The sequence below is a fragment of the Ahaetulla prasina genome, chromosome 2 (assembly GCF_028640845.1).
Source record: "Ahaetulla prasina isolate Xishuangbanna chromosome 2, ASM2864084v1, whole genome shotgun sequence".
Classification (NCBI taxonomy): Eukaryota; Metazoa; Chordata; class Lepidosauria; order Squamata; family Colubridae; genus Ahaetulla; species Ahaetulla prasina.
The window spans coordinates 197867566-197893247 of NC_080540.1; the positions used below are offsets into that span (position 1 = coordinate 197867566).

General features: G+C 40.5%; 2 protein-coding genes across 7 annotated transcripts in view; both read right to left on the bottom strand.

Moving 5' to 3' along the window:
- The window catches only part of TMOD1 (tropomodulin 1), a 34527-nt gene extending 18654 nt beyond the window's left edge, over window positions 1-15873 (bottom strand). Inside the window, exons 1-4 of one of the 2 annotated variants that reach the window (XM_058169291.1) lie at window positions 15653-15873; window positions 9736-9922; window positions 5733-5889; window positions 1808-1927 (exon numbers count right to left, since the gene is read on the bottom strand). In XM_058169291.1, coding sequence (XP_058025274.1) covers window positions 1808-1927; window positions 5733-5889; window positions 9736-9855 — 397 coding nt within the window. In that variant the 5' untranslated portion in view covers window positions 9856-9922; window positions 15653-15873. The remainder of the gene's footprint in view (window positions 1-1807; window positions 1928-5732; window positions 5890-9735; window positions 9923-15652) is intronic. The other variant, XM_058169290.1, reaches the window with a different exon arrangement.
- Window positions 15874-19020: 3147 nt separating this feature from the next.
- Window positions 19021-25682, bottom strand: part of TDRD7 (tudor domain containing 7) — a 39249-nt gene continuing 32587 nt past the window's right edge. For 4 of the 5 annotated variants that reach the window (XM_058171735.1, XM_058171736.1, XM_058171734.1 and 1 more), the window contains 5 exons: window positions 24615-24749; window positions 23781-23891; window positions 20819-21300; window positions 19990-20150; window positions 19021-19297 (listed from right to left, as the gene is read on the bottom strand). In XM_058171735.1, the coding sequence (XP_058027718.1) occupies window positions 19104-19297; window positions 19990-20150; window positions 20819-21300; window positions 23781-23891; window positions 24615-24749 (1083 nt within the window). In that variant the 3' untranslated portion in view covers window positions 19021-19103. Of the gene's footprint in view, window positions 19298-19989; window positions 20151-20197; window positions 20320-20818; window positions 21301-23780; window positions 23892-24614; window positions 24750-25682 lie in introns of all 5 variants that reach the window. The other variant, XR_009153746.1, reaches the window with a different exon arrangement.

A 25682-nucleotide genomic window follows, 5' to 3' on the forward strand; every position in this document is an offset into this window, starting at 1 on the left:
CAATTGCTTTCCAAGCCTTTTTCAAAGGACTATCTTGGCAAGCCTAGCAAAACCTTCTGTGTAGAAGGGTAGGAAAAGTTGAAAGAAGGAAGGAAATAAGCAGCTTGTTTTGCCATTATTCTATTGTACTGAGGGCAAAGGGCTAAGCCAAATATTTGTATCTTGCAAATTGAGTGATTGAGACTTTAGCCTATGAGCTCAAGCCTTCAGCTGCTTACTCTGCTTTTCCCATTGCAGTTACAGCAAGAATACAGCAAGAATACAGCAATAAATCTGGTCATTACAAGGAGGCTGAAAACAATAATAATACACACAGAGAGAAAGCCTGTATTATTCTTTCAAATAAAAGCCACTTATATCATATTATAGTCCAATTTCACGTATTGTATGGGGCCATAATGTAGTATCCTTGAGTTTGTTGATGTGCTATGTGAACCAAGCCATTGTTTATGACTCAGCATGTTGAGTGAACCAACCAACTGTGGCTTAATCAACAAATTAGGACAGAAAACTATATCGATCTAAAATTCGTTGCTTCCATTGCTGATCCTTACTGTGGTGTTTTTGTTTTTTGATGTCTTTTTCACAGCCTTGACTTCTGGTGATTTCATGGACAAGTCAAAATACTTTTTAAATACTGGAAAAGTGTCAAACTCAACATAGCTAGACAAGATCAAGGAAGCATATATTTTAGGAAGTTCAGTATTAGTCTGGGGTAATTACAGAATCTTGTAAATTGCACAAGGAACCTTCTATTTATAATGAACCAATTATGATGAAGGGCTGGGGAGGGAAGAGCACAATTGCAGGATCAGGTGTGGGGTGGGGTGGAGCAGCAGCCCAACTGCAGGATCAGTGGGGGAGAAAGAACACAACTTCAGGATTGGGGGGGGGGGGGGAAGAACACAACTGCAGGATCAGGTGGTGGGGGAGCAGCAGCCCAACTGCAGGATCAGGGGTGTGTGTGAAGGGAAGAGCCCAACTGCATGACCAGGTGGAGGGGGGGAAGAGTCCAACTGCAGGATCAGTGTGTGTGGGGGGAGCAGAATATTAGTTTATTTGATTATTTTCTTCATCTGCAAAGGGAGACTGTTTTATCCCCCCACCCAAATTTTAAAAATTGTCCTAATGCCAAAAACTCAAAAGCATTTTAGAGTAACGATAATTGTAACAACCACATTTCTGACATCAATACAATTGAACATGTCCAGAAATATTTTACAAGAAGAGTTCTCCATTCCTCTGAAAACAACAAAATACCTTATCCCACCAGACTTGAAATCCTAGGCTTAGAAAACTTGGAAATCCGTCGCTTTCGACAAGACCTAAGTTTAACTCATAGAATCATCTATTGTAATGTCCTTCCTGTTAAAGACTACTTCAGCTTTAATTGCAATAATACTAGAGCAACTAATAGATTTAAACTTAATGTCAACCGCTTTAATCTAGATTGCAGAAAATATGACTTCTGTAACAGAATCATCAGTGCTTGAAATACTTTACCTGACTCTGTGGTCTCTTCCCATAATCCTAAAAGCTTTAACCAAAACTTTCTACTATTGACCTCACCCCATTCCTAAGAGGACCATAAGGAGCGTGCATAAGCGCACAAACGTGCCTACCGTTCCTGTCCTATTGTTTTTCTTTTCTTCTTCCTATATATATATATATATATGCTTATACCTCCTAATATTTACTCATATATATGTTTATATACTATAAATTCTTTTTGTATGATGTTGTGACAAAATAAATAAAATTAAAAAAAAATAAACAGAGTTAACACATGTTTGATCTTGCATCTTACCAGCAATATCGCAGAGTTCAGCATCGGAAGCGTTTGCCAGGGCTTCCTCCAGTTCTGGTTCCAGAGTTACACTTTCCAAAACTGGATCAATAGCTTTCTGCTTGGGGACCCAGATTTTTCCTAGAAATACATAAAGTAGTAACAGCTTCAGTTCCAATCCACAGGCTGGCAATTAGACACGTTTTAGTCTAATGGTTAAAGCACCAGAAACTGGGCGACTGTGAGTTCTAGTCCTGCCTCATGGACTCATGCAGGGGGTGAAATTCAAAATATTTCCCTACCGGTTCTGTGGGCGTGGCTTGGTGGGCATGGCAGGGGAAGGATATTGCAAAATCTCCATTCCCTCCCCACTCCTGGGGAAAGGATATTGCAAAATCTCCATTCCCACCCCACTCTGGGGCCAACCAGAGGTGATATTTGCTGGTTCTCTGAACTGCTCAAAATTTCCAGAACCTGTTAAAACCTGCTGGATTTCACCCCTGAATTCCTGCCTTTCATGCCTCATAAAAGCCAGCTGTGTGACTCTGGGTGGGTCAGTCGCTCTCTCAGCCAAATCCACCTCCCAGGGTTGTTATTGTGGGAATAATAGGAAGAAGAAGGTGTGTTGAACATGTTCACCACTTTGAATTATTTGTAAAAAGAATAAAGGCGGGATATAAACAAATAAACAAACCAATACATTTTACTCTCCTACCTAAGGTGGTTCTTTCATTGTTCCTAACTTTTCAAAACTCAAAAAAAAAGGGGGTGGAGAGGCATTGGCAATGAAATTCTGTTGAATGAAAAGGGGAAGTTAAACTCTCCCCTTCCCAGTTAAAATCATCCTCTCTATCTACCAATAACTCATAGGAAAATAGAATAGAATAGAATTCTTTACTGGCCAAGTGGATTGGACATACCCTTGGCATTTGTCTCTGGTGCATAAGCTCTGAATGTACATACAAGCAACGAGTGATAATTATAATCTTAAAATACAATCAACATAAATCATAGATACAACACTCAGTCATAGGATACTAAATAAAGGCCTTACTGTGTGTGTGTTATTTGTATCAGGTTTCAAGATTCACAGTGTGATTGCTAACCTCACACTTGAAGTAGTAGAGGCTGGATTTTATGTAATTCCACATCAGTTTATGTTAATGCAAAATCATTTTTATAGCATCCTACTTCTAAGGCTGCCTAACTGTGACTAGTATTCATTTTAAAATAGCAATGGCACGGAGTCAAAGCATGCCTTCGGGGACCTGGCACCTTCAGTAATCTCCCAGGCCGTTCTCCAAATTCTCATTCACTGCTGGATGTGCTCATTCAGGCTTGGCCCTTTGAACAGGAAACCAAATTCCTTCCTTATATTTTCACACACGCTTTTAAAAGTAAAGCTGTATTTGTTTTACTTAAGGTAAAGCTAAAAGACATTTTTCCACTTGCAACTTACAGCCATTTCAACACCAATTCAACCATTTTGTGCCCAAATAACAGTAACAAAGAGAGGCTTTATGTCACTTCAGTGATTAATGAATGAGACTCTGAAGGTGCTTTAAGTTACTGCTATGGAAATGGCTAACATTTATTTTGAGTAGTGCTTGACTGCTAAATGAATTCATGGCCATGTAGCTCTCTTAGCAACAATATAAGAAGGGTTTGCAATTGCTTTTTCTGGATATTTTTTCCACTTTTTACTCTAGTCTTGGGATTCTCTGCAGTATTAGCCAACCTAACCATGTCTAACTTTGGTGCCCAGAGAGGGCCCAGTCAGGTGCTGCAGGAAACACACACACACACACACACACACACACAAAAACAGGGGGAAAAAATCTCAGAACAAAAGAAATGTGTGTATGCAGTGGTGAAAATACCACCTTTACTCCAAAGGGAAAATAAAGATTATGAAGGGACAAAATTAGAATACTTTTATATTTCTTTTGCCAACCTTTTTCTTGGAAAAAAAGGACACAATCTAGCTTGGGATGGGGGCTGGAATGGAAAGCAAGAAAGCAAGGCATAGGATAGAACAAACATAAACATAAAGAAAGAATTCCTTTTTTTTCTAAAACAGGGCAGTCAAAAGTGGGTGGGGGGTGGGGGAGAAAAGTGCAGCTCCAGGCGTGGAATGTGACACTGGAGCTATTTTTGTTCCTGCTTCCTATGAAATGGCACGAAACAAAGGACAAGGACCAGGCAGTCCAGCTTGTTGGTGGAGCAAGACTAAATTTAGGCTCACACTGAAGCAACTGCTCCTTTTCTCATGAGGGTAGAGGAACGGAAGGCCAAAGTTATAGAGGAAGGGCTTGCTTTTAGGGGTATTAGCCATACAATCACTACTCTATTCTTTGAAGAAGATTTTATTTTAAAGTAAAAGACAATATGAACATAAAGTACAATAGTTCCCATCACCAATCTCTTCCCACTTATGACTGTATGACTATAACTTGTTGCTGGCAATCCTTATGATTTATATTGATATATTGATCATCAATTGTGTTGTTAATGTTGTACCTTGATGAACGTATCTTTTCTTTTATGTACACTGAGAGCATATGCACCAAGACAAATTCCTTGTGTGTCCAATCACACTTGGCCAATAAAAAATTCTATTCTATTCTATTCTATTCTATTCTATTCTATTCTATTCTATTCTATTCTATTCTATTCTATTCTATTCTATTCTATTTAAACTGCTAGGGGAGTGGGTTTTGCAGGTCTAAGGACAACTCGCCACAGCTAACACATAGTGGTCAACTCACCAGAAGACAATTCACCACGGCCAACTTGCTACGGGACAAAAATTACATAATATTGAAGAGATGGTGGAAAGACTCATTAAAAAAAGGATGCAAAGGGAGGGACAAAAAGAAATGTGAATGACAAAAATTAAAATAATGTTTAATTATTTTAAATAATTAAACAAAATTGTTGAATTGTCCCATGACCAGTTGGCTGTGGCAAGTTGACCGTGGTGAATTGGCAACAGTGAGCTGCCTACAGCAAGTTGGCCAGGGCGAGTTGCCCCATTCTGGTTTTAGGATGTACTTAAGAAAATCTTCAAGTTGATCAGTATGAGAAGCACAGTACAAACTGTACTCTAGATCAGGGGTCACCAGCCTTTTGGACCTCAGGGACCACTAAATTCATAATTTTAAATCCCATGGACCACTAATATGATCTGCCTAATGACCTGCTGGGTGGGCGTGGCTAGGTGGTGGTAGACTGGGTGGGCGTGGTCAGTTCGATCACTCATGTAGAGAGGTGCCTCGCCGGCCTCTAGCCTCCCCTCCCCTCCCAGCCACTCCTTGCCTCCCCACCAGGTTCCTTAGGGCCCCAACAAGAAGCAGTTTTTGGAGCTAAGTAGCCACCATGAGAAAGACTTGGCAAAACAGCTCAGTTTCAAATTGGATCTGACTGAGAAGGCAGCTCAGCAGAAGCACCTCACTGAGGACTATGAGCATAGGATTTCCAAGCAGAGGGAAGACTTGCAGGAGTGCAAGGCCAGGTACCAGCACCTGGAAGCTCAGCAGACTGAGATGGTCAGTCAGTTTCAGGCCATGATGCAGTCCCACTGGAACAAGACCCTCCGGCTCTTCGCACTGCACCAGCAGTGCTTCCCTCCAGCCTTCGCCCAAAGCCCCACACCAGGAGGCTGAAACAGACCCCAAGTCAGAATTTATTCCCCCCTCCAACCCACACAAGAAGACCCCAAATGAGGAGACTCTCTGCAGCAACACAAACGTTCATTGCACGTATGTGTCCCAGGGGCCATAGTTTGAGGACCCCTGACTTAATGCAATATAAAAAATGCAAATAATTTTTCTGTGGACCACCAAAATTTTCTCGCGGACCACCAGTGGTCCACGGACCACCAGTTGGTGACTGCTGCTCTAGATGGTGCATGGCACCTGCAGAATTGTGCTAGTTAATCTCCTACCTCTTTTCTCTCCCGTGAAGGGAACCAGATCGTCTCGGTCTTTAGTGTCATTTGCCTGCTTCTCCAAATGTGCCAGAAGAACATCTCTATTAAAAGGTCCCGTGGGTGTTTTCTTGGTCTGATCTTTCTGCCTCATTCCTGCAGGTAATATTGCATTCTATATTTTGAAGAAAGGGGAAAAAACATTCAAGCTCCATGATCATCATCCATCACCCTGTCTTTTTTAATGAAATCCCACTGAACCCCTACATGCCAGCAGTGTCTCTCTATTGAATTGGAGTAGCATTCACAAAATTGTAAAATATGTGAAGAAAAGTTTGTTCAACTTGATCACCAAATTAACAATGTTTAAAATACCTATAGAGAACAATAATAATAATAACAAAAATGAAGGAAAACAAGCCAAAACCCAATAGCATTAAGGACAAGAGAAGAAACCAATCAAATAATCAATCCATGGGCTCAACTAACCTCCCAGCCTCCATCCCTGGGAAAGCAGCCAAGGCTTGAGGGCTTCCCAAAACTCCAGCAGAGTCAGGGCCAAACTAATCTCAAGTGTATGTTGATCCAAAGCAGGGGTCTCCAACCTTGGTCCCTTTAAGACTTGTGGACTTCAACTCCTAGCTTTGCTGGCTGAGGGACTCTGGGAGTTGAAGTCCACAAGTCTTAAAGGGACCAAGGGTGGAGACCCCTGATCCAAAGGGTAGGGCTATAATAGACAAGGCACATTTCCTGGATCCTGTCAAGAAAACATTCTCTGATAATCAGTGGGACCATGCCCCTTCTGCCAAACATGATGGGCCAGCTGGAGCCCATTGGAAACAGAAAGCCACTCAGATAAACCAGCATAGAGAGACAGAAAGGTGGCTTTGAAGCAAATATTCAGAAATGGTTAATTATATTTTTTTGTCCAAGAACAAAAACATTCTTTAAGTCCTGGGAACAAAGATACTATTAAGAAGAAACTGCTAGGTGCAGACAACCAGGTCCACACCTGAAAGTTCCAAATTACTGATTTATTGCTCAAGTCTATGCACAGGAAGATTCTCAGATTAATTGTTTGCACCTTGGTAAAACTAGATAGGGATCAAAGGCATTCAAGGGTGGTTGGACAGCAACTTAAAACTGATGCCTCACTTGACTCCTCCTTCTGGCTTTGCCAGTCTCTCTTTCCCCCCTATAGAAACTCAGGCTGGCCCTCCCTGACTGATGACTTTTAGGGAAAGGAGAGAAAAAACAGTCAGACTTGCAAGATAGCATACCTGAACAAAGAATGATTCTATAGTTCCTGTGGAATTGATTGGTATGTGGAAATGACCTTGGGAGACGGAAGGAAGAGCTGCAGCCTAAATAGCAGTTTGACAAACAAAATTTTGAGTCCAAAGGAGGAGAGTGGTGAAAGCATCTCTGAAGGAACCTAGTTACCCTTACCTAGTTATCAAGTGAGTAAAAGTGAGGAATGGAAGAAGTACTCTCAGTCTTCTAAGATTTTGTTAATGTAACCTTATAATAAAGATAGAGGTGGAACTTCTGTTTGAACTACCCTGCAAAGCTAACAGCTGTACCTCATGAGGCTGACACCCAAGCCCATGCCATGAAGGTCTTTATAGGAAACCACCAGTACCTTGAATTTATTCATTTATATAGCTGCTCATTTTCACGTGATTCTTGGTAGTTTACAATACTAGAGCCATTTTGATGTAGTGGTTAAGGCATCAGAGTATAACTGGGAAACTGGAAATTCTAGTCCTGCCTTAAGCATGAAGCCAACTGGGTGACCTTGGATCAGTTCCTCTCTCTCTGCCATAGGAAGGAAGCAATGACAAATTACTTCTGAAAAACCTTTCCAACAAAACTGCAGGGGCAAGTCCAGCCAGTCACCATGTGTCAACACTGACTTGAAGGCACACAATAAAAACAAGAAAGCAGATTACTGTGTAAAATACACAATATAAAAAATAAAACACATAGCAGTTTGGCATTTTCCAATGAATTATTGGAATTACAGCCAGAGGTATATTTGGAGCCAGTGCAACTTATATACATCCATAATCGCTTGCACCGCTATATTTTGGATCAATTGCAGCTTCCAGATGTTCTTCCAGAAGACTCCCATTTATTAATTTATGTATGTGGTGCCTTGAAGCCCCATGAAGGACGTATTAATCTGCTCAAGAGATGACTAAGCATGATGATCATGGACAGTATCAGTTGACCCTGAAAGAGTCATAATTGGCACACAACACAACCTTGTAAATAAGCCTTCCTGGCCTCCATTGCTGCCTAATTCTCAAAACAGCAGCTGTGAATTTAGGAAGACTCCTCACTGTTTGTGTTTGAGGAAGTACAACTTCTTCCATCGAGAATTAAAGATTGGAAATCATTCAGCCCAGGAGACCTTAAAATCCTCAATCTTGTTAGGGTTGAGGATAAGCCTATTCTTCCCCAGAGTCTCCAGACATCAAAACAGAACTTCCACAACATCACTTGGTTGGTCTGGAGACATAATACTGAGCATATTGATGTCACCTCACCCTGTGTCATTGAATGACCTCAACAGTGGTTTCATCTAGATGTTAAAGAGAGTGGAGAGATTGGTGAGCCCTGGGGATACACACACACAAAATAAGTCATGGGCTGAACCCCCACTCCCTCATCACAAGTGACTGCAACTTAGAAAGAAGCTGGAAGAAAACCAGTACAAAATTGTACCCCTAATTCCTAACCTTTGGAACCAGTCCAGAAGGATATCATGATCAGTGATACTGAAAGCCACGAACAGATGGCTTTCAATATCACTAAAATAAGAATAGGTACATTACCCCCATCCTCTTCCCTTCAATGGTCATCCCCAAGTGTACTCAATGTTCTTTTGGTTCCATACACGGGCCTGAAACGTGACTAAAAGGGGAACAGATAACCTGCTTTCTCCAGGACTCTCTGAAGCTGCAGCATTGGGTCTACTAATGATAACTTCATGAAGAAACAGACCACCATTGTTTAAACTCTCTCACTGCCCAGACCCAACCACACACCCTTTGAGAAGCCTTGACTGACCAGGATCTAACACAGAGATGGCCAAGCTCACAGCACTGACCAATAGGATTAAATTCAGCCCAGATAATCAAACAAAAATAAACTTCAGTAAATTCCATGGACCAGCATCAAGGTTGGTCCAGCTTGGAATGGATCTGAGTGACTTTATCCATTAGCTGCCTAGAATATTCCTTACAGTGGCCTTGTAAATGAGTCTCCAACCACACTTCCCCAGAAGGAATAGGACCACTTGAAACAGGGACAACAGATGGCTATCTTCAAATGCAATAAGGGCAGAAAAGGAACAATGCTTTACCGTACTTGTGGCAGTCCTTAATACTGCATTGGCTCTAGCTCATGCTGAATTAGATTCACTTCTCTCTATTCTCCAATCATGTTCTACTGTGGCATGAGCATGGCTGGCATGTGTTGCTGTGGAGTATGGGAAGGCATGCAAGTGGCTGCATTGGTGCAGCTGCGAGTATAGAATGAGGGTGAAGCGGAGTGCTCCAGGTGGCTGCCTGCACTACGGAAAATGAGATTCCCCAGGATCTTGTATCCCGTAGCAGGACTCCTCAGGAAAAAAAGGAGAAAAACCAGTCAGAGTGGGAGCAAGTTACAGAAGTGACTTGCAACCTTCCCTGCCAGTTTTGCTTATGCCATCAGGGAGGGTCACAAATTGCAATCACACGACCACAGGATGCTGCAACCATCATAAGTGTGAGCTGGTTTCTAAGTACCTGGATGGTAATCACATGACCAGGTGAGTGCTGGGGTAGCTGGAACTTCAAGGACTGATCATAAGCACCACTCTCTTCAGTGCATGGTTGCTGAATGAGTGGTTGTTAACCAAGGACACATCGTCACTACCTGTATTTTTCTTTGCTTTGTTCGTTGCTCCCACTATCTGCTGCTCAAAACCTCCAAATGCTGCTTTTAAAAAAAAACTATTCTTTAAAGCACTTACATCTGGATCGAGTTCCAGTAGCTCATCTTCTAGCATCTTAATTTCGTCTTCTGTCAGTGCTCCAAGGATCTGATCTTCATCTAGATCTCGGTATTTCTCTAAACCTTGTCTATATGACATTTTGGAGAATCGGCTTTTTTGATCTTTTCTGGCTTTTAAGTCTCTTCTTCTTCCCAAACTATAGGACCTGGATGATTAAAAAAATTAAAAAATATTAAAATTTATGTTGCATGATGGTAGAATTATCATAATCTAGAAATCAGGTTGATCATAACCACTAGATGGCAGCATAGAGATACAGAAAACCAGAACCCAATACAAAAAAAAAAAAAAAGAACCAATAAGGAATCAGAATTTCAAAAAGTACTGATCAGGATTGGTCACAAAGAACCAATCAGAGACCCAAGCTCACTGACCAGCACCTGCTTGGCTAAAGATCAATTAAAAGTCAGGTCACCTGACAGAAGTCCAGTTAATCCCTGTATTCCCTGCTCAGTTGCCTGTGATTTGTTTTAGCACAGGGTCTCCAACCCCTGGGCCGTGGCCCATTATTGGGCCATGGGCTGTTTGGAACCAGGCCATGGAAGGGGTGGGCAAGCTCGTGCTTAGCTCCACCTGTGTGAGCAGCAGGCAAACATGTGCACACAACGAAGCTCCATTTGTGTGAGTGGCAGGTATGCGTGCACGCAATTTGTCCAAATGGAGCTGCGTGTACATGCCTGCCGCTCGCGCAGAATCATCCCTTTCCTCCCCCACTGGTCCACAAAGTTGGAAAGGTTGAGAAACGCTGCTTTAGCAGACTCTCTTATATCTGAAGATGCCAACCAGATGAAACATCAGGAAATACATTGTCTTGACTGTGGTCACTAAATCCTGAAGATCAACACTATACAGCTCAGCACTGCCCAAACGATACAGGCCATGAAAGCCTAAACCAGATGCAGAAAAAAAATATTAATGCTTTGCTGCAATCTGTTTTCTGTATAGGTAGTCCTCACTTACCAACGGTAATTGGGATGGGGACCTCAGTCACTATAATGGTCAAAAGATGTGATATCATGTGACCATAACTGACTTACACTGCAGTTCCAGCAATCCCAATTGCTGTTATTAGGCGAATCCCATACAATCCTGCCTCACGTGATTGCCGTTTGTGACCTCCTGTTGTGGAAAGCCACAATTGGCTATTACATGATTACCGGGATGCTGTGACAGCTGCAACTATGAGCGCCCATCATAAATACCTTCACTGCCATTGTACCTTTGATCCCTGAATGAGTAAGTGTATATTGAATGAGGACTACCTGTTTCCAGGAGAAATAAATCCTTAATGGTAGTCCAAAAGTCAGTTTGGTATGATTGTAAAGGAATCAGAATAAAAACCAGGAGATTGTGAGTTCTAACCTTGACACAAATCCAACTGGGTGACTTTAGGCTAGTCACATTCTCTCAAACCTAGGAAGCAGGCAATGGCAAACCACTTCTGAAATTGTGCCAAAAAATCTACAGGGCCTTTTCCATGGAGTCCCCAGGTATTAAAAACTGTTTTGAAGTCACCAAAAAGACAAAACATTTAGCTGTAGAATGACATTTTTCAAATGTATCAATGAATTAAAAAAATATGATTTCCTACCTAGAACACCTATCTTTTTGGCTTGACAATTGACAATAGCAAACTTAATATCTTATTAAATATAAATGTTCGTCCAATTTTAGGAATTCCGCTGCAGGTCTCATGTATTTTTCACCCGATACTATATTGTACGGGAAGTTCTGCAACACATTCTTGGTAATTATGACTAAAGATGGGCTTGAAGGGTTTTCCCAACCCAAAAAAAGAAAAAAGAAATTGAAGAGCTCAGGAGAGAACAAAGACAAAAAGACAAAACCAGCAAGCTCCTACAGATACTGTGCTTATACAAACAAAACTGAAGAACAAAACTGCATATCCTGTCTAATCAAATACAGCCAAATATTCCAAGTAGAGCATATGAGAACTAATTAGACAGATTATAAACCTTAAATTGTTTAATCTTTATTAATAGTCAAGTGCCCTTCTTTGCTGGCAGTATTCAAGTAGTGGAAAGCTAACCATCAGTTAGGGATGCTATGATTGCAAGACTCCTGCACTGAAAAGGGAATTTATTTGTTTGTATTTCATATTACTTTATCTACCCATCTCCCTTAGAGAGGAGCTCTTCGTGATGGAATTGGTCTCTATACAGTAGGTAGTCCTCAACTTATGACCACAATTGAGCCCAGAATTTACGTTGCTGAGTGAGAAATTTGTTAAGTGGTTTTGCCCCATTTTACAACTTTTCTTGCCATAGGAATCATTGTAGTAACACGGTTGTTAAGTGAATCTGGCTTCCCCATTGACTTTGCTTGTCAGAAGTTTGCAAAAGGTGATCACATGACTTCGGGATACTGCGACCGTCATAAATATGAGTCAGTTGTCAAGCATCCAAGTGTAAATCATGTGACCATGGGGATGCTGCAATGGTCATAAGTGTGCAAAATGGTCATAAGTCACTTTTTTCAGTGCAGTTGTAACTTTGAACTGTCACTAAATAAATTCTTGTAAATCAAGGACTATCTGTATCAGTTTCTCAATCTCAGTAAGTCCCAGAATTCCCCAGCCAACCATGGAATTGGAGTCAACACATCTTAAACTTGATCAGTGTTCTCCAATGATGTAATTATTGAAAACGTTCCTCTTCCTCTTCTGCCCAGAGAATACCTCCTTTATAAGGTAGTTGAAATACAATACGATCTGTACAGTGGTGGGTTTCAAATTGTTTTACTACCGGTTCTGTGGGCGTGGCTTAGTGGGTGTGGCATGGCTTAGTGGGCGTGGCTTGGTGGACGTGGCAGGGGAAGGATACTGCAAAATCCCCATTTCCTCCTGATCAGCTGGGACTTAGGAGGCAGAGAATAGGTGGGGGCGGGGGCGGTCAGAATTTTTACTACCAGTTCTCCGAACTACTAAAAATTTCCGCTACCAGTTCTCCAGAACTGGTCAGAACCTGCTGAAACCCACCTCTGGATGTATATCATCCTAAATTCACAAAAGATTTAGAGTTCTCCTGCCTTTATTTTAAGACCCAAGCTGTATCCCATGGATAAGTTATTACCTTAAAAAAGAAAACCCATTTGGGTGTTAACTGCAGCCTGATGCATAACAGTTCAATAGATGAGTATTTCCTAGCTCTTACGTACAGGCTTACTTATAACAATACGTTTTAGTCATGTATGTTGAACATTTGCTAGAACCATTGTTTTTTTCTGAGCCTATATTTGAGCAACAATCTAATCTATAGTAAAAGAAATGCTACCTTTTCACCAATCAAGCCAGAGGTAAAAAAACATAAAAGGGAACCAAAGTTGCTGTAAATGTGTAAGAACAGGTCTTATAAAGCTGATTACTTAAGCTTGCCAGCAGGTTTTTCTCATGCAACATTCCGTCTTGCAGCATGGCAACCCACCCACAAGACACATTTTATGACTCAGTTTCTTGGAGTGTCAGTTACTGTATTATGTAAAATCGAACAGTGCAAAGAGGAAACTACCTTTAATTTTGCCAAAAACAACATTATAGTCCTGGGGAAAGAATAAAAAGGAATGCCTTTCATCAAACAATACCTTCTCCTGCTCATTTATAACATAGATATGCACAATCATTATCTTATTCTTCAAAGCAGACTCAATAAGATAACATTTGGGGGCCCAAATGGGTCCTCCACCCGGCGTACACAGGGCGTAATTCCTTAATATTTTTAGCCCTAATTTTAGTTGAAAGCAGCTGATAAGAAACTGTCACTAAAAGTTTGTGTAGTACAGGGGTGTCCAAACTTGGTCCCTTTAAGACTTGTGGACTTCAACTCCCAGAGTCCCTCAGCCAGCAAAGCAAAGGGACCAAGTTTGGACACCCCTGGTGTAGTACCTATTATCTGGGATACACCAGAAGTTCTGAGTTTGTTTTTCAAAGTATTCATAGTTGCTATTATTGACTTCTGTACTCGTTATAATTCATATTCTGCCTTTCCTCCAAACAGCTCAATATGGTATACAACAGTGTTTTTCAAGTTTGCAGAGACCTCTATATGCTGAATTCCCCAGTCAGCAATGGTTACTTATACCTTCAAATCCCACCCACCCACTCACATTTTGACATACAGGTAATCCTCAATTTACAACTATTCATTTAGTGATCGTTCAAATTTACAAAGTCACCAAAAAGAGTGACTTATGACCATTTTTCATGCTTAACAACCATTGCAGCATCACGTGATCAGAACTGGAGAGCTTGGCAACTGGGTCATATTTATGATAGTTGCAATGTCTTGGGGTCATGTGATCCCGTTTTGTGACTTTCCGAACAGCAAAGTCAGTGGCGAAGCCAGATTCACTTAACAATCATGTTACTAAATAACCCCAGTGATTCATTTAACGATTTTGACAAGAAAGGTTGTAAAATGGGGCAAAACTCACTTAACAACGGTTTCACTTAGCAATAGAAATGTTGGGCTCAGTTGTGTTATAAGTCAAGGACTAACTGCACGTAAGTTATATGGTAAGATGAAATGACTAGCCTAAAGTAATCAAGTCAAGTGTCCATTCTATATGTGGGTAAGATACTACAGGTAGACCTCGACTTACAACAGTTAACTTAGTGACCGTTCGAAGTTACAATGGCACTGACAAGTGACTTGTGACCGTTTTTCACACTTATGACCATTGCAGCATCCTCATTGGTCAGATTATCAAAATTCAGATGCCTGGCAACTGATTCATATTTATGACGGTTGCAGTGTCCCCAGAACTCTGTGATCCCCTTTTGCGACTTTCTGACAGGAAAAGTCAATGGGGAAGCCAGATTCACTTAACAACGGTGTTACTAACTTTAACCACTGCGGCGACTCACTTAGCAAACGTGGCAAGAAAAGTTCATAAAATGGGGCAACAAATGTCGCACTTAGCAACATAAATTTTGGGCTTCATTGTGGTCGTAAGTTGAGGACTACCTCTATTAGCTAAATATATTGTTAGAGGTGGATCATCTCTTAGAACAGGGGTCTCCAACCTTGGCAACTTTAAGACTTGTGGACTTCAACCCCCAGAATACCTCAGCCAGCAAAGCTGGCTGAGGAATTCTGGGAGTTGAAGTCCACAAGTCTTAAAGTTGCCAAGGTTGGAGACCCCTGTCTTAGAAGCATCCTCTTTGCTTGTGTTGTGCAGTATCAGCAGAAGGAACCCCAAATCTTGGCAACTTTCCTGCTGGTCCCTTGTCCTTTTAAACAGCAGGTGCGCTGAGCTTTACAACAAGCAAAGCTTTCTGTCCTCCCCCCCCCCAACTCCCCACCATTACTTAACTCTTTTGGGGAGGGGGGGAGGACATTTCATCAGCTTTATTTCCAGGCTCCAAAGTCTGACCACCAAGACAACAACCTAAGGGCTACTTTTCCAGGCTCAGCCGCCTCCATGGGCGCCCACCTTCTCTGCTAGGGGCGACTGCTTCCATTTTGCCCCAGGGAGACCTGTGAGAATAGAAACTTCCCGCTATATGGGGGGGGGGGGACTAGAAACTCCCAAAGGTTCTCCTTTTTTTGCCATGCCCCCCCCCCCCCCCCGCTCTGTCCTTCCCAGTTCCACCCCAGCAAAAAAAAAACAAACAAACCAACCCAAACTGCAGCGAGAGCAGAAGCAGCGGCTATTTATAGGCGCCGCGCCTACGCCGGTTCCCTTTCGGTGGTAGAGGGACGCTTTGGCCACATATGGCTTGAGCGCCTCACGCCGGGGTTCCTTGAGAGACTGAGAAGTGGGGGGGGGTGTCCCAATTCAAGGGGCACCAAAGCTTGGGCACCCTCAACCCTGCCCGCTCGACCGGTTATATATATATATATATATCTATATATACCTGTTGCGGCTGCAGGCTGTGGGCTTTGTGGAAGAGGGCGCACGCCGCCGGTTGCGAGACGCGTCCCCCACGGAGGAGCTCTTAACGTTGCGCAGAAAGCAGACGGGGGGAATTCCCTCCCCCTCCCAGGGCTACTGTCACTCATGGGGTTGAGGACGGCGAACTGAAGGCCGCCCCCAGGCTTCGGCTGGAGCTGCGCCGGAGCCTTGGCTGAGAGGGCTCTTCGTTGCCGGCGCCCGCCCTAAGCGTCCAGAGCGGGCGTGCGGAGGAGAGGGAAGAGCGATTCCAGAACGGGCGGCCAAAATATACTGTACCAGGCGGCCTCTGCGTGGCCGTAAATAGACCCGGGTCCTAGCCTGTTGGCCGACCAGGAATGAAATAACTTTCGCGTATTTCGTCCGGAGCCATTCATTTAAAAAACATGCGCTTCCCATCGGCACATTATGTGCCCAGATCCTATGCTCTCAAGATTGTAATCTGTGCAGGCTGGTGACAATAAAAGGGCGGGCGTTTTAAAAAGCGCTAGGATTCCTTAGCTGCTTGTGGGCTTTTTGAAAGAAAATGAATTATTCATGGTGCTTAAGCCACATTATTTTGCATACTTTTCTCTTTACTGGCAGTAAAATACTTATATATTTTTTCAACTGGGACCTTCCCCCCTGACATATAAATATGTGGAACTTTTTTTCCCCTTGCCATGTCTCTACAGCTTAATTTGAACCAGATTAGTTTAAATTGTGCATAGTGAACAGTGGTAAAGTATTTTTTCCCTTATTCTGAGATCAACTAAATGTAACCTTGAAGTGTGCAAAATCTGTTAGGCTTTATCAGCTGTTATCTTGCAACAGGTTAGAAGCAGCATATTTAATGTTATATTTTTTACTTAAATCATGCAAAAGTTGGTCAGCACTAAATCCCGAAGATTTATTTATTTATTTATTTATTTATTTAAATTTTTATACCGCCCTTCTCCCGAAGGACTCAGGGCGGTGTACAGCCATGGTTAAAACAGTTAAATATACAAAATTAAAATATCAATTAAAATACATATTCAATAATGGCCAAATTAAAACCGTCAAATTGACCCAGCCTAAAATACCCCATATAAAATTACTAAAAATTAAAAATTTGAAAATTTAAAAATCAAGCCAGTCCCGCTTGGATAAATAAATAAGTTTTTAATTCACGGCAAAAGGTCCGAAGGTCAGATGGCGCAAACCTGGGGGAAGTTTGTTCCAGAGAGTAGGTGCTCCAACAGAGAAGGCCCTTCCCCTGGGGGCCACCAGCCGACATTGCTTGGCGGACGGCACCCTGAGAAGACCCTCTCTGAGAGCGTACGGGTCGGTGGGAGGCATAAGGTAACAGCATAAGATCAACTGTATACAGCTCAGCACTGCCCAAACGATACAGGCCAAGGAAAGACTACCCAGGTGACAGTTGTCTGTGCAATGATTGGATTATACTAGAAAGCACCATAAATCATTAGTGAGGAAATTAAGATTGCCTAAGATTAAATCAATTAATTAATTAAGGGACGCGGTGGCTCAGGGGCTAGGATGTTGAGCTTGTCGATCGAAAGGTCGGCAGCTCAGCGGTTCAAATCCCTAGTGCCATGTAATGGGGTGAGCTCCCGTTACTTGTCCCAGCTTCTGCCAACCTAGCAGTTTCGAAAGCACGTAAAAATGCAAGTAGAAAAAATAGGGACCACCTTTGGTGGGAAGGTAACAGCGTTCCGTGCGCCTTTGGTGTTGAGTCATGCCGGCCACATGATCACGGAGACATCTTCGAACAGCCCTGGCTCTTCGGCTTTGAAACGGAGATGAGCACAGCCCCCTAGAGTCGGCAACGACTAGCACGTATGTGCGAGGGAACCTTTACCTTTACCTTTAAGATTAAATTATAATATAGTTTCTACAGACCTCAGCTGTGTGTGCTTTTGAATCATTTTTTCAAAAAAATTCCTGTTGACTGCCCAGGCAAATCCTGCCATTGTCTGCTTCCTAGGCTTGTGACAGATGGACTGGCCCAAGATCACCCAGCTTGCTTTGGGCCAAGATAAGACTAGAACTCAGTCTCCCGATTTGTAACCTGATGCCTTAATTGCTATATCTGCCTAACTGGACTTGCCTTGATACTTTGAAGCAAAATTTCATCATACAGCAATCTAATCTCAGAAACTCACCCAATGATTTTAACAGGAGCCTTGTAAAGAGGAAAGTATCCCCCTATTAGGAACAGTTTTCAAAACAGTGTCTGAGCATTACTTGAAAGCTAATGTCATCCTACCCTTTTGTGTTAACATATTCCAAAACAGGATGAACTTTCACCTTTAAAAAAGGATCTCACAGGTTTGTGTGCTTTACAGTCTTATAATCGTGGAACGTTATCTTTAAATGATTTTGGAATTGCAATGAAAGGACAATACAAAAATATTGAAAATAAATATGCACCTGTACCTAGAATGGGCTAGTACTAGCTAGCATGTAGGTTTCAATAGCCCAGTATACAAACCCAATAACAGCTGCAAGAACTTTGTTTTCTATTTGATGGGTTAAAGGCACAAATTGTTAAAAAAAACATGTTAAAAAGGTTTGTATAAATCCCATTGGATCTCAGAGTGAGGGCTCATGTTCAATTTAACAAATGAATTCTGTGCCTAGCCCTATTGAACTCTTCATATGATGCAGTTATGATACAGGATTCAGCTTTAATTAGCATGAGTACTAACAGATATTACAGAAATCAGTGTGTCATGCAGAAACCTCTGTGAGTATTGCATGTGTATATGTGTATGGGTAAATGTTATTGTTAAGAATAGAACTATCACATGCAGCTTTCATCACAGAAATGAAAGTTATGGATATATATACTATACATGCTGCTATGCACACATTTACATACATCCAAACACTTTTGGTCTGCATTTAAATAATATATAGTGCAAGAAAACATACGATGCATTCACATGCCCATAAGCAGATTAGCAGTCAAGTATATTTATGGCATGCCTAGGTTTAGTGACACATAATTCAAGATACACCTGTAGGAAAATCTACAGATAGAAGATACAATGGATTATGATTAATAATCCAGTTTGCAACCAATGCAATCTAACCGAATTGCATGAGCTAAATGAAAGTTTAACTTATTTAAAGGTTGGGAAAAGTCTATTTCTAACTAGCAGGCCAACTTCAGACTATTTTTAATTTGAAGCAAAAAGAAATTGTTCTAAGATGTCAACAGACATAGATAGATAGATAGATAGATAGATAGATAGATAGATAGATAGATAGATAGATAGATAAGATAGATATACATGCACATACACTGAACACTTCAAAAATCATTCAGAAGCAAACTGATTTAAGTGATAGTTTTTAATATTTATATTTTTTATATTTTGCTAAAGTTATTAATATTTTAAAGTTTTAAATCGCCTTTGCAATCTCCATTACAATTGATTCATAATGTCATGAATCCATATATCTTTCTCTGTGGTTGTGTCCACCAAATACACAATTGCTTTACGATCCCATAGATTAGTCCCTTCAATAATTGTTTCCACCTGGGCCACTAGAGGTTTCTGTTCCACATGGTTTCGGAAGACTATTGAAGCTTCCTCTGACCACTGCTGCCATTCTATTCCTAGGGGAAAGCAGCAAAAAAAAAAAAAAATTAAACAAAATCATAAAGCATCATAATTAAGTTTTAGAAATATTTTAACCTGTATGCTCATTAAATGATTTTGAAGTCCTTAATTTGGAGCATGAAGGAAAATACATCCTTGCCAGAAAACTGGCCTTCCTGCATAATAACTTTTATTCTGATTTCTGTACAATTATGGTTAATTGACTTGGTCAAGAAACTGGAGAAATATTGATCAATAATGAGATACTGTACCGTATATTTTAGATCAGTATTATAATGCAATATTAACTACGTAAAGTACTTAGGAACAGCAATATATCTTGTGAGGGAGGGTCTATGTACATGTGTTTTGTATGCACATATGTATGTGTGTGCATGAGTCAGAATGATGAACCTTATGAGAGTCATTATGTCACATACACATAAAATGGGTTGAGCTTGCAAGGTGTTACTGCAATGTTGCTTTTGTCATTTCAATGAAAGCAGCAAGATCTGACAGACTCCACTGAAAATTATTTTCAGGAAAATAGTTTAGAACATTGTTTATAGGAGCAGGACACAATGATCAAAATTATCTTTTTTTGGCAAATGGTAAGGCCATGAAAAACATTGGCCTCAAATGTGTATGTCTGTCTTGTTCAATGTTCTCACTTTTGCGATCACTATTTTAATATATCAGAACAACATACCTGCAAGTTGGGCTGTTATGGCCTGAAATGGCAGCTCTCTAAACATATCCACAAGAGGTCTTATATTTTGGATGCTAATCAGCTCATGTTTACCATAGTCCAGCTCATACACTGTCACCAGTCCATTTGCCAACAATCCTTTTATTAACACTCTGTGCCATCTAAGAAACAAACAGGCAAAAAAAAAAGAGGATAGGACTCTACTCACCTAAAATGGAATAAATAGATTCATAGAAAGTAAGGGGTGGACTTGATGCCTCTGAGAATACAATTCTTATGTATTAATGTATCAAAAACTCCTCTGTGACTCCCCAACTCCGAGCTGCTGACCTGGACCATTTGGCAAAAAAGAAAAGAAAAGAAAAACCTTGCTCCCCTTTTCTTACTTAAGAGTGAAAGATAAAAGATCTCTTATAAAAAAACAAAAGAAAGCAGAAGGCCAAGACAACTAGTTAATAAAGCACAAAGTACACAGGAAAAAAACTACTGTAATGTCAGAAGAATATATATAATCTCGTGAATCAAATTGTATCTCCAATTTAAGGGAAATATCCTTGATACTACAGTAAATCTTTGTAGCAATCAGCAGGGGAAAGGAGATTGTCTCCCATTTGGAAGATGGTGAGAAAGTATTGGAATAGATAATCTTTGACTTGGTCATCAAAATTGTTCTAATAACTTAGAGGACATGAAAACTGAATCTAGCTATGTCAAATTTCAGTCCCATTGAAATAAGTAGATTGGAGACTAAATTAGCCTCATTTCAAACCATGCTAACAGAATACAATTCCCAAATAGAGGATGGGGTACTTATAAAAAAGTTGCTTACTTGTTTTTCACTTTAGCTGCATAGATTTTGTTTTTTTCGACAGCAACAGCTCCGTCTTCTGTTGTGTTATAATACAGAAGCATCTCTTCCATTAGCATTTCTAACTTGTGCATCTCTTTCCAGGACTGGAGGATAAAGTAACCTGGGTGGCATGCCAACGCAACAAAAACATCCATCTGTTCGTGGGATTGGACAAGTGGCAGGATTGGTGGCATTTTCCCTGCAGTTTCCATCTTGCGGGATTCCAGAATATGAGTAACTGTATCTGTGGAGCTCTGCTTGGGCCCTAAGCTTGACAGCATTGGTGAATCGATTTCGCTTCTTCCAGGGAGATTACTGAGAGAGACACTCAGAAAAACATCCTTCTGATGCTTCCACAAATCAGCACTGGTGATCTGCCTATTTATACTGCGATCTGGGTCAGGAAAATTCTTTGGTGTAAACAGATAGATGTGCGCAATTTGGTTATCCAGTTTAACCACCTTATTGAGAGAGAGCGAGAGAGAGAATATTGCAATGATGAAAAATTATGTCTTGATCAGGACAACAGCATAGAGAGCTTTAATTCAGAAAACTTTGAACCAGCATTATGTTAACAAGACAAGTGATTAAGATAATACCAAGCAAACATATAAACCAAGTCACTAATTCAAGAAGGACTAGAGGTGATATGATAGCTGTGTTCCAATATCTATTGCATGTAAAGCACCAGAAGGCAAGACAAGAAGCAATGGTTGGAAACTAATCAAGGAGAGAAGCAACCTAGAACTAAGGAGAAATTTCCTGACAGTTTGAACAATTAACCAGTGAAAACAACTTGCCTCCAGAAATTGTGGGTGCTCCAATACTGGAGATTTTAAAGTAGGAAACACTATAACATTTCAGAGAAATGGGAGATTGGACAACCATTTGTCTGAAATGTTATTGTGTTTCCTGCTTGAGCAGGGGGTTGGACTAGAAAACTTTCGAGGTCCCTTCCAATTCTGTTATTCTGTTACGAAATTATGATAGAACCATTGGCCGAAGGAGGAGGCCCTGAGGGGAGGTGGGGTTAAAAGACATTCCAGATTAGAGTGCATTCAAGGAGTTAATGTTTGAGGTCAGTCCCTTAGTCTATAGCTCCCATTTCCAAAGGGAGATTCTTGTAAACTGGTGATCGGCAATGAAGAAAACCCATCTGACCCTTTCTCAGAACTGTTCTGATAGTTTGCACCTGACAGAATAGTATGGTATTGTTACCATACTATTCACAAGGTTACTTACATTAAGATAAATATATTGCTCACAATCCTTCTGGTGATTTTGTTTGGTAGTACTAATATAATATGCAAGAGGGTATTTAAATATATTTATTTATTTATTTATTTTGTCAAACACAACAGTATATATAAACATGAAATAACCATACGAATTGGATACAATCAAAGGGAACATTAGGACAGGGAACGGTAGGCAGGTAGGTACGCTGGTGCTCTTATGCACGCCTCTGTCTAATGCCTCTTTCTCTAAGGAAGGTTTTACAGACTGTAAATTATATCAGAGATAGTATCAATAGTCTGGATTCTTAAATATATCTGGAGAGGCTTTATTTAATAGGTAAAGGCCAAAACTGCTACATATATTAAATCCCTCCCATTTGCTTCACTGAGAAAAAATGCACTGAATAATTTTAAAACCTGAGGACAAACAAAAAGAATAGAAGTGCAATTCCTCCCTCTTGAATGACTTGCAATGTTAGTTATTTTGTGGCACACAATACCAAGAAAGATTGACAAACCACTTCTTTTGTTAGTCAATGAAGAGATATAGGTACAAATCAGCAACAAGATTACAGGGAAAAGATGAGTGGGATAAAAGTTAGGTGAGCAATTTACACAAAGGAGAGGTGACTAATGCAAGGCAGCAGTAATTCCAAAAATGCTTAACCATTAAGTAAGTACAAAGCTATATTACTGAATGCGAGTCTAGTAGATTTTATACTAGATTATATTATATATTATAGATTTTATAGATATTATACTAATATCTTTAGATAATTAAAATGTGATAATAAAACAAGTATATACCAAAATAAAATCCTACTTAAAATACTTATTACATATTAAAAAACATTCAATTATTATTGTATTATTATTTATTTTTGTTTCATTGCTATTGTTACTTTATCTTTTTTCCCCTTTTTTACTGTTGTAAGCCAACCACAGCAGCCTGATGAGAAAATGGACAGCAAATAAATAAATAAATAAATAAATAAATAAATAAATCTACACAGTAGCTTTTAACTACTTTTATTTTGACAAACAAGTAATAGCTCAAGTGCAGTATAACTTATATATATATATATCTTTTATATATAGACTGGACGTGGTCAAACGAGATGACAAGACTGAACATTGACATCTTAGGAATCAGCGAACTAAAATGGACAGGAATGAGTGAATTTAATTCAGATGAACATCAGGTATACTACTGCGGGCAAGAATACCTTAGAAGAAATGGAGTAGCCATCATAGTCAATAAAAAAATAGGAAAAACAGTACTGGGATACAATCCCCAAAATGACGGAATGATCTCAGTTCGAATCCAAGGCAAACCATTCAACATCACAGTAGTCCAACTCTATGCCCCAACCACTGAAGCTGAAGCTGACCAGTTCAACAGCACCTTATAGAATTAACACCAAAAGTGATGTCCTTATCATCATGGGGGATTAGAATGCTAAAGTAGAAAATCTAATGACAAGGAAGGACTCACTGGAGAAGAACCTAATGCTGGGGAAGATTGAGGGCAAAAGAAGAAGGGGACAACAGAGAATGAGGTGTCTGGATGGAGTCACTGAAGCAGTTGGCATGAGTTTAAATGGTCTCCGGGGGATGGTAGAGGATAGGAAGGCCTGGAGGAAAGTTGTCCTTGGGGTAGCGATAGGTCGGACACGACTTTCCAATTAACAACAATATATTACCTTCATGCTGCAATCAGGACAGTTCAATACGGTATCTCTCAGCCAAAGTACAGCATCTGGGGTCCACATGCCAATATTCAGTGGAAGATCAGCTAAGCAGCATTTTATTGCCTAAATAATATAAAGTTGCAATAGCATTAAAGTTGCACATGACAGCAAGATTCATTCTTAGTAAGTTGCTTGCAATTCTCTTGAGGAATGTCTATGGAGATTCTCAGTCATCCAAGGTCATGATTGTCTAAAGGTGTTTTTTCAAGAGCCAACTGGACTTTGTTTTTCTTTGAAGACATTTCACTTATCATCAGTTTAGAATGACTGAAAGGACTATGTTCCAAGAAGGCTCCACACCCATTTGCACTACTCAGATGACCCTGAGGACACAGACAAACCCCCAAGAGGCCTCAACAACTTTTTAAATAGCCATAGCACACATATACTGCTTCTTGGTGCTTTCCAGCCCTCTCTAAGCAGTTTAAACAGAGTTTACAGTCCCCAAAATCTGGGTCCTCATTTTATCAATCTCGGAAGGATGGAAGGCTGAGTCAACCTTGAGCGAGTTAGACTCGAACTGCCAAACTGCTGGCAGCCAGCAGTCAGCAGAATTAGCTGCAAGAACTACATTCTAACAACTGTGCCACCTCAGCTCTAAAAGAATGTAAATGACCGTCTGTCTGAAGAAGTATAAATCCTTCCATTCCCCACCATCCAGTCAGAGTTGAAGAAGCTTCTTGGATGAGAAACAAAACGCCTTCAAAGAAAAACAAGAAAGTCCAGTTGCCTCTTGAAAAAGCATCTTTGGGTCTCTTGGGAATTAGTAAAGAGAGGTTCTCATACCTGAGGTGGCATTGCAATGATTTCTCGCAGGAATATTGAGGGAATCTCTCTCAGCTCCAACACTTTTACAGATGCCACTGTTCCGGTATCCATAAATCGAACATCAAGAGTCCGGCTACTGTGTACACTTATTATCTGAGGTGGGGTGGGAGTAATATCAAAAGAGCAGACTATTTAACATGTAGAAAAATAAGTTGCATTCTAAGCTTGATAAATCACTAATAATGCTTATAGCCAGAATTGTCATTTAAGCCATCAGACAATGAAGAACTTGCCAACCATTGACCGTTAGCTATCAACCCACCTATATCTACAGCAATCTGAATTGTAGGGCAGTGTGCTGCTCCTTTACTTTCCTAAATGTTTGTTTCTGAGATTCAAACAATTGTCCTAGATTAGATTTTGGAACTTAGTGGCACTTAGACATGCAACTCCCATAATTCCTACTTAAGATGCCAAATTATGCTGATCTTTTTTAACTGTGATGGGAAGCTGTAGTTTAGAAGCATATGTTTGCCATATTGCTTCCCAAGCAAAAGATAGGAATTTTCTTTTACTATTTCACTGCTGGGACTAACTTTTATTCATTTGTTTCTTTACTGGTACAAGAAAATAAGCAATGTTCCATCTCAAAATAACGTCAGAATTTGGTTCCACCTCAAATTGGCTCAGAAGAACGAAGTAGTTAACAAAACAAAGGAGATCACTGTTGATTTTAGAAAGAGCTAGCATAGTCATAATCCACTTTGTTATCAAGACTGCAGCTGTGGAGGTGGTCAATAATATTTAGTATCTGGGGGATGCAGATAACTAGCAATCTGACTTGGTCTCTTCATACGTTATCTTTAGTGAAGCATACAAACCAGCATTTGCATTTCCTGCATTGGATGAGGTGAGCACATCTTTCTCCTTCTGTCCTGGCCACTTTTTATACGATTGAGAGCATTTTAACAACTACTGCATCACTGTTTGGTTTCATGGTAGTAGTGCCTCAGATAGAAGGTCCATACAGAGAGTGGTAAGGACAGCCAAAAAGATTATAGAAAGCTTGATTCCTTTTATGCAGAA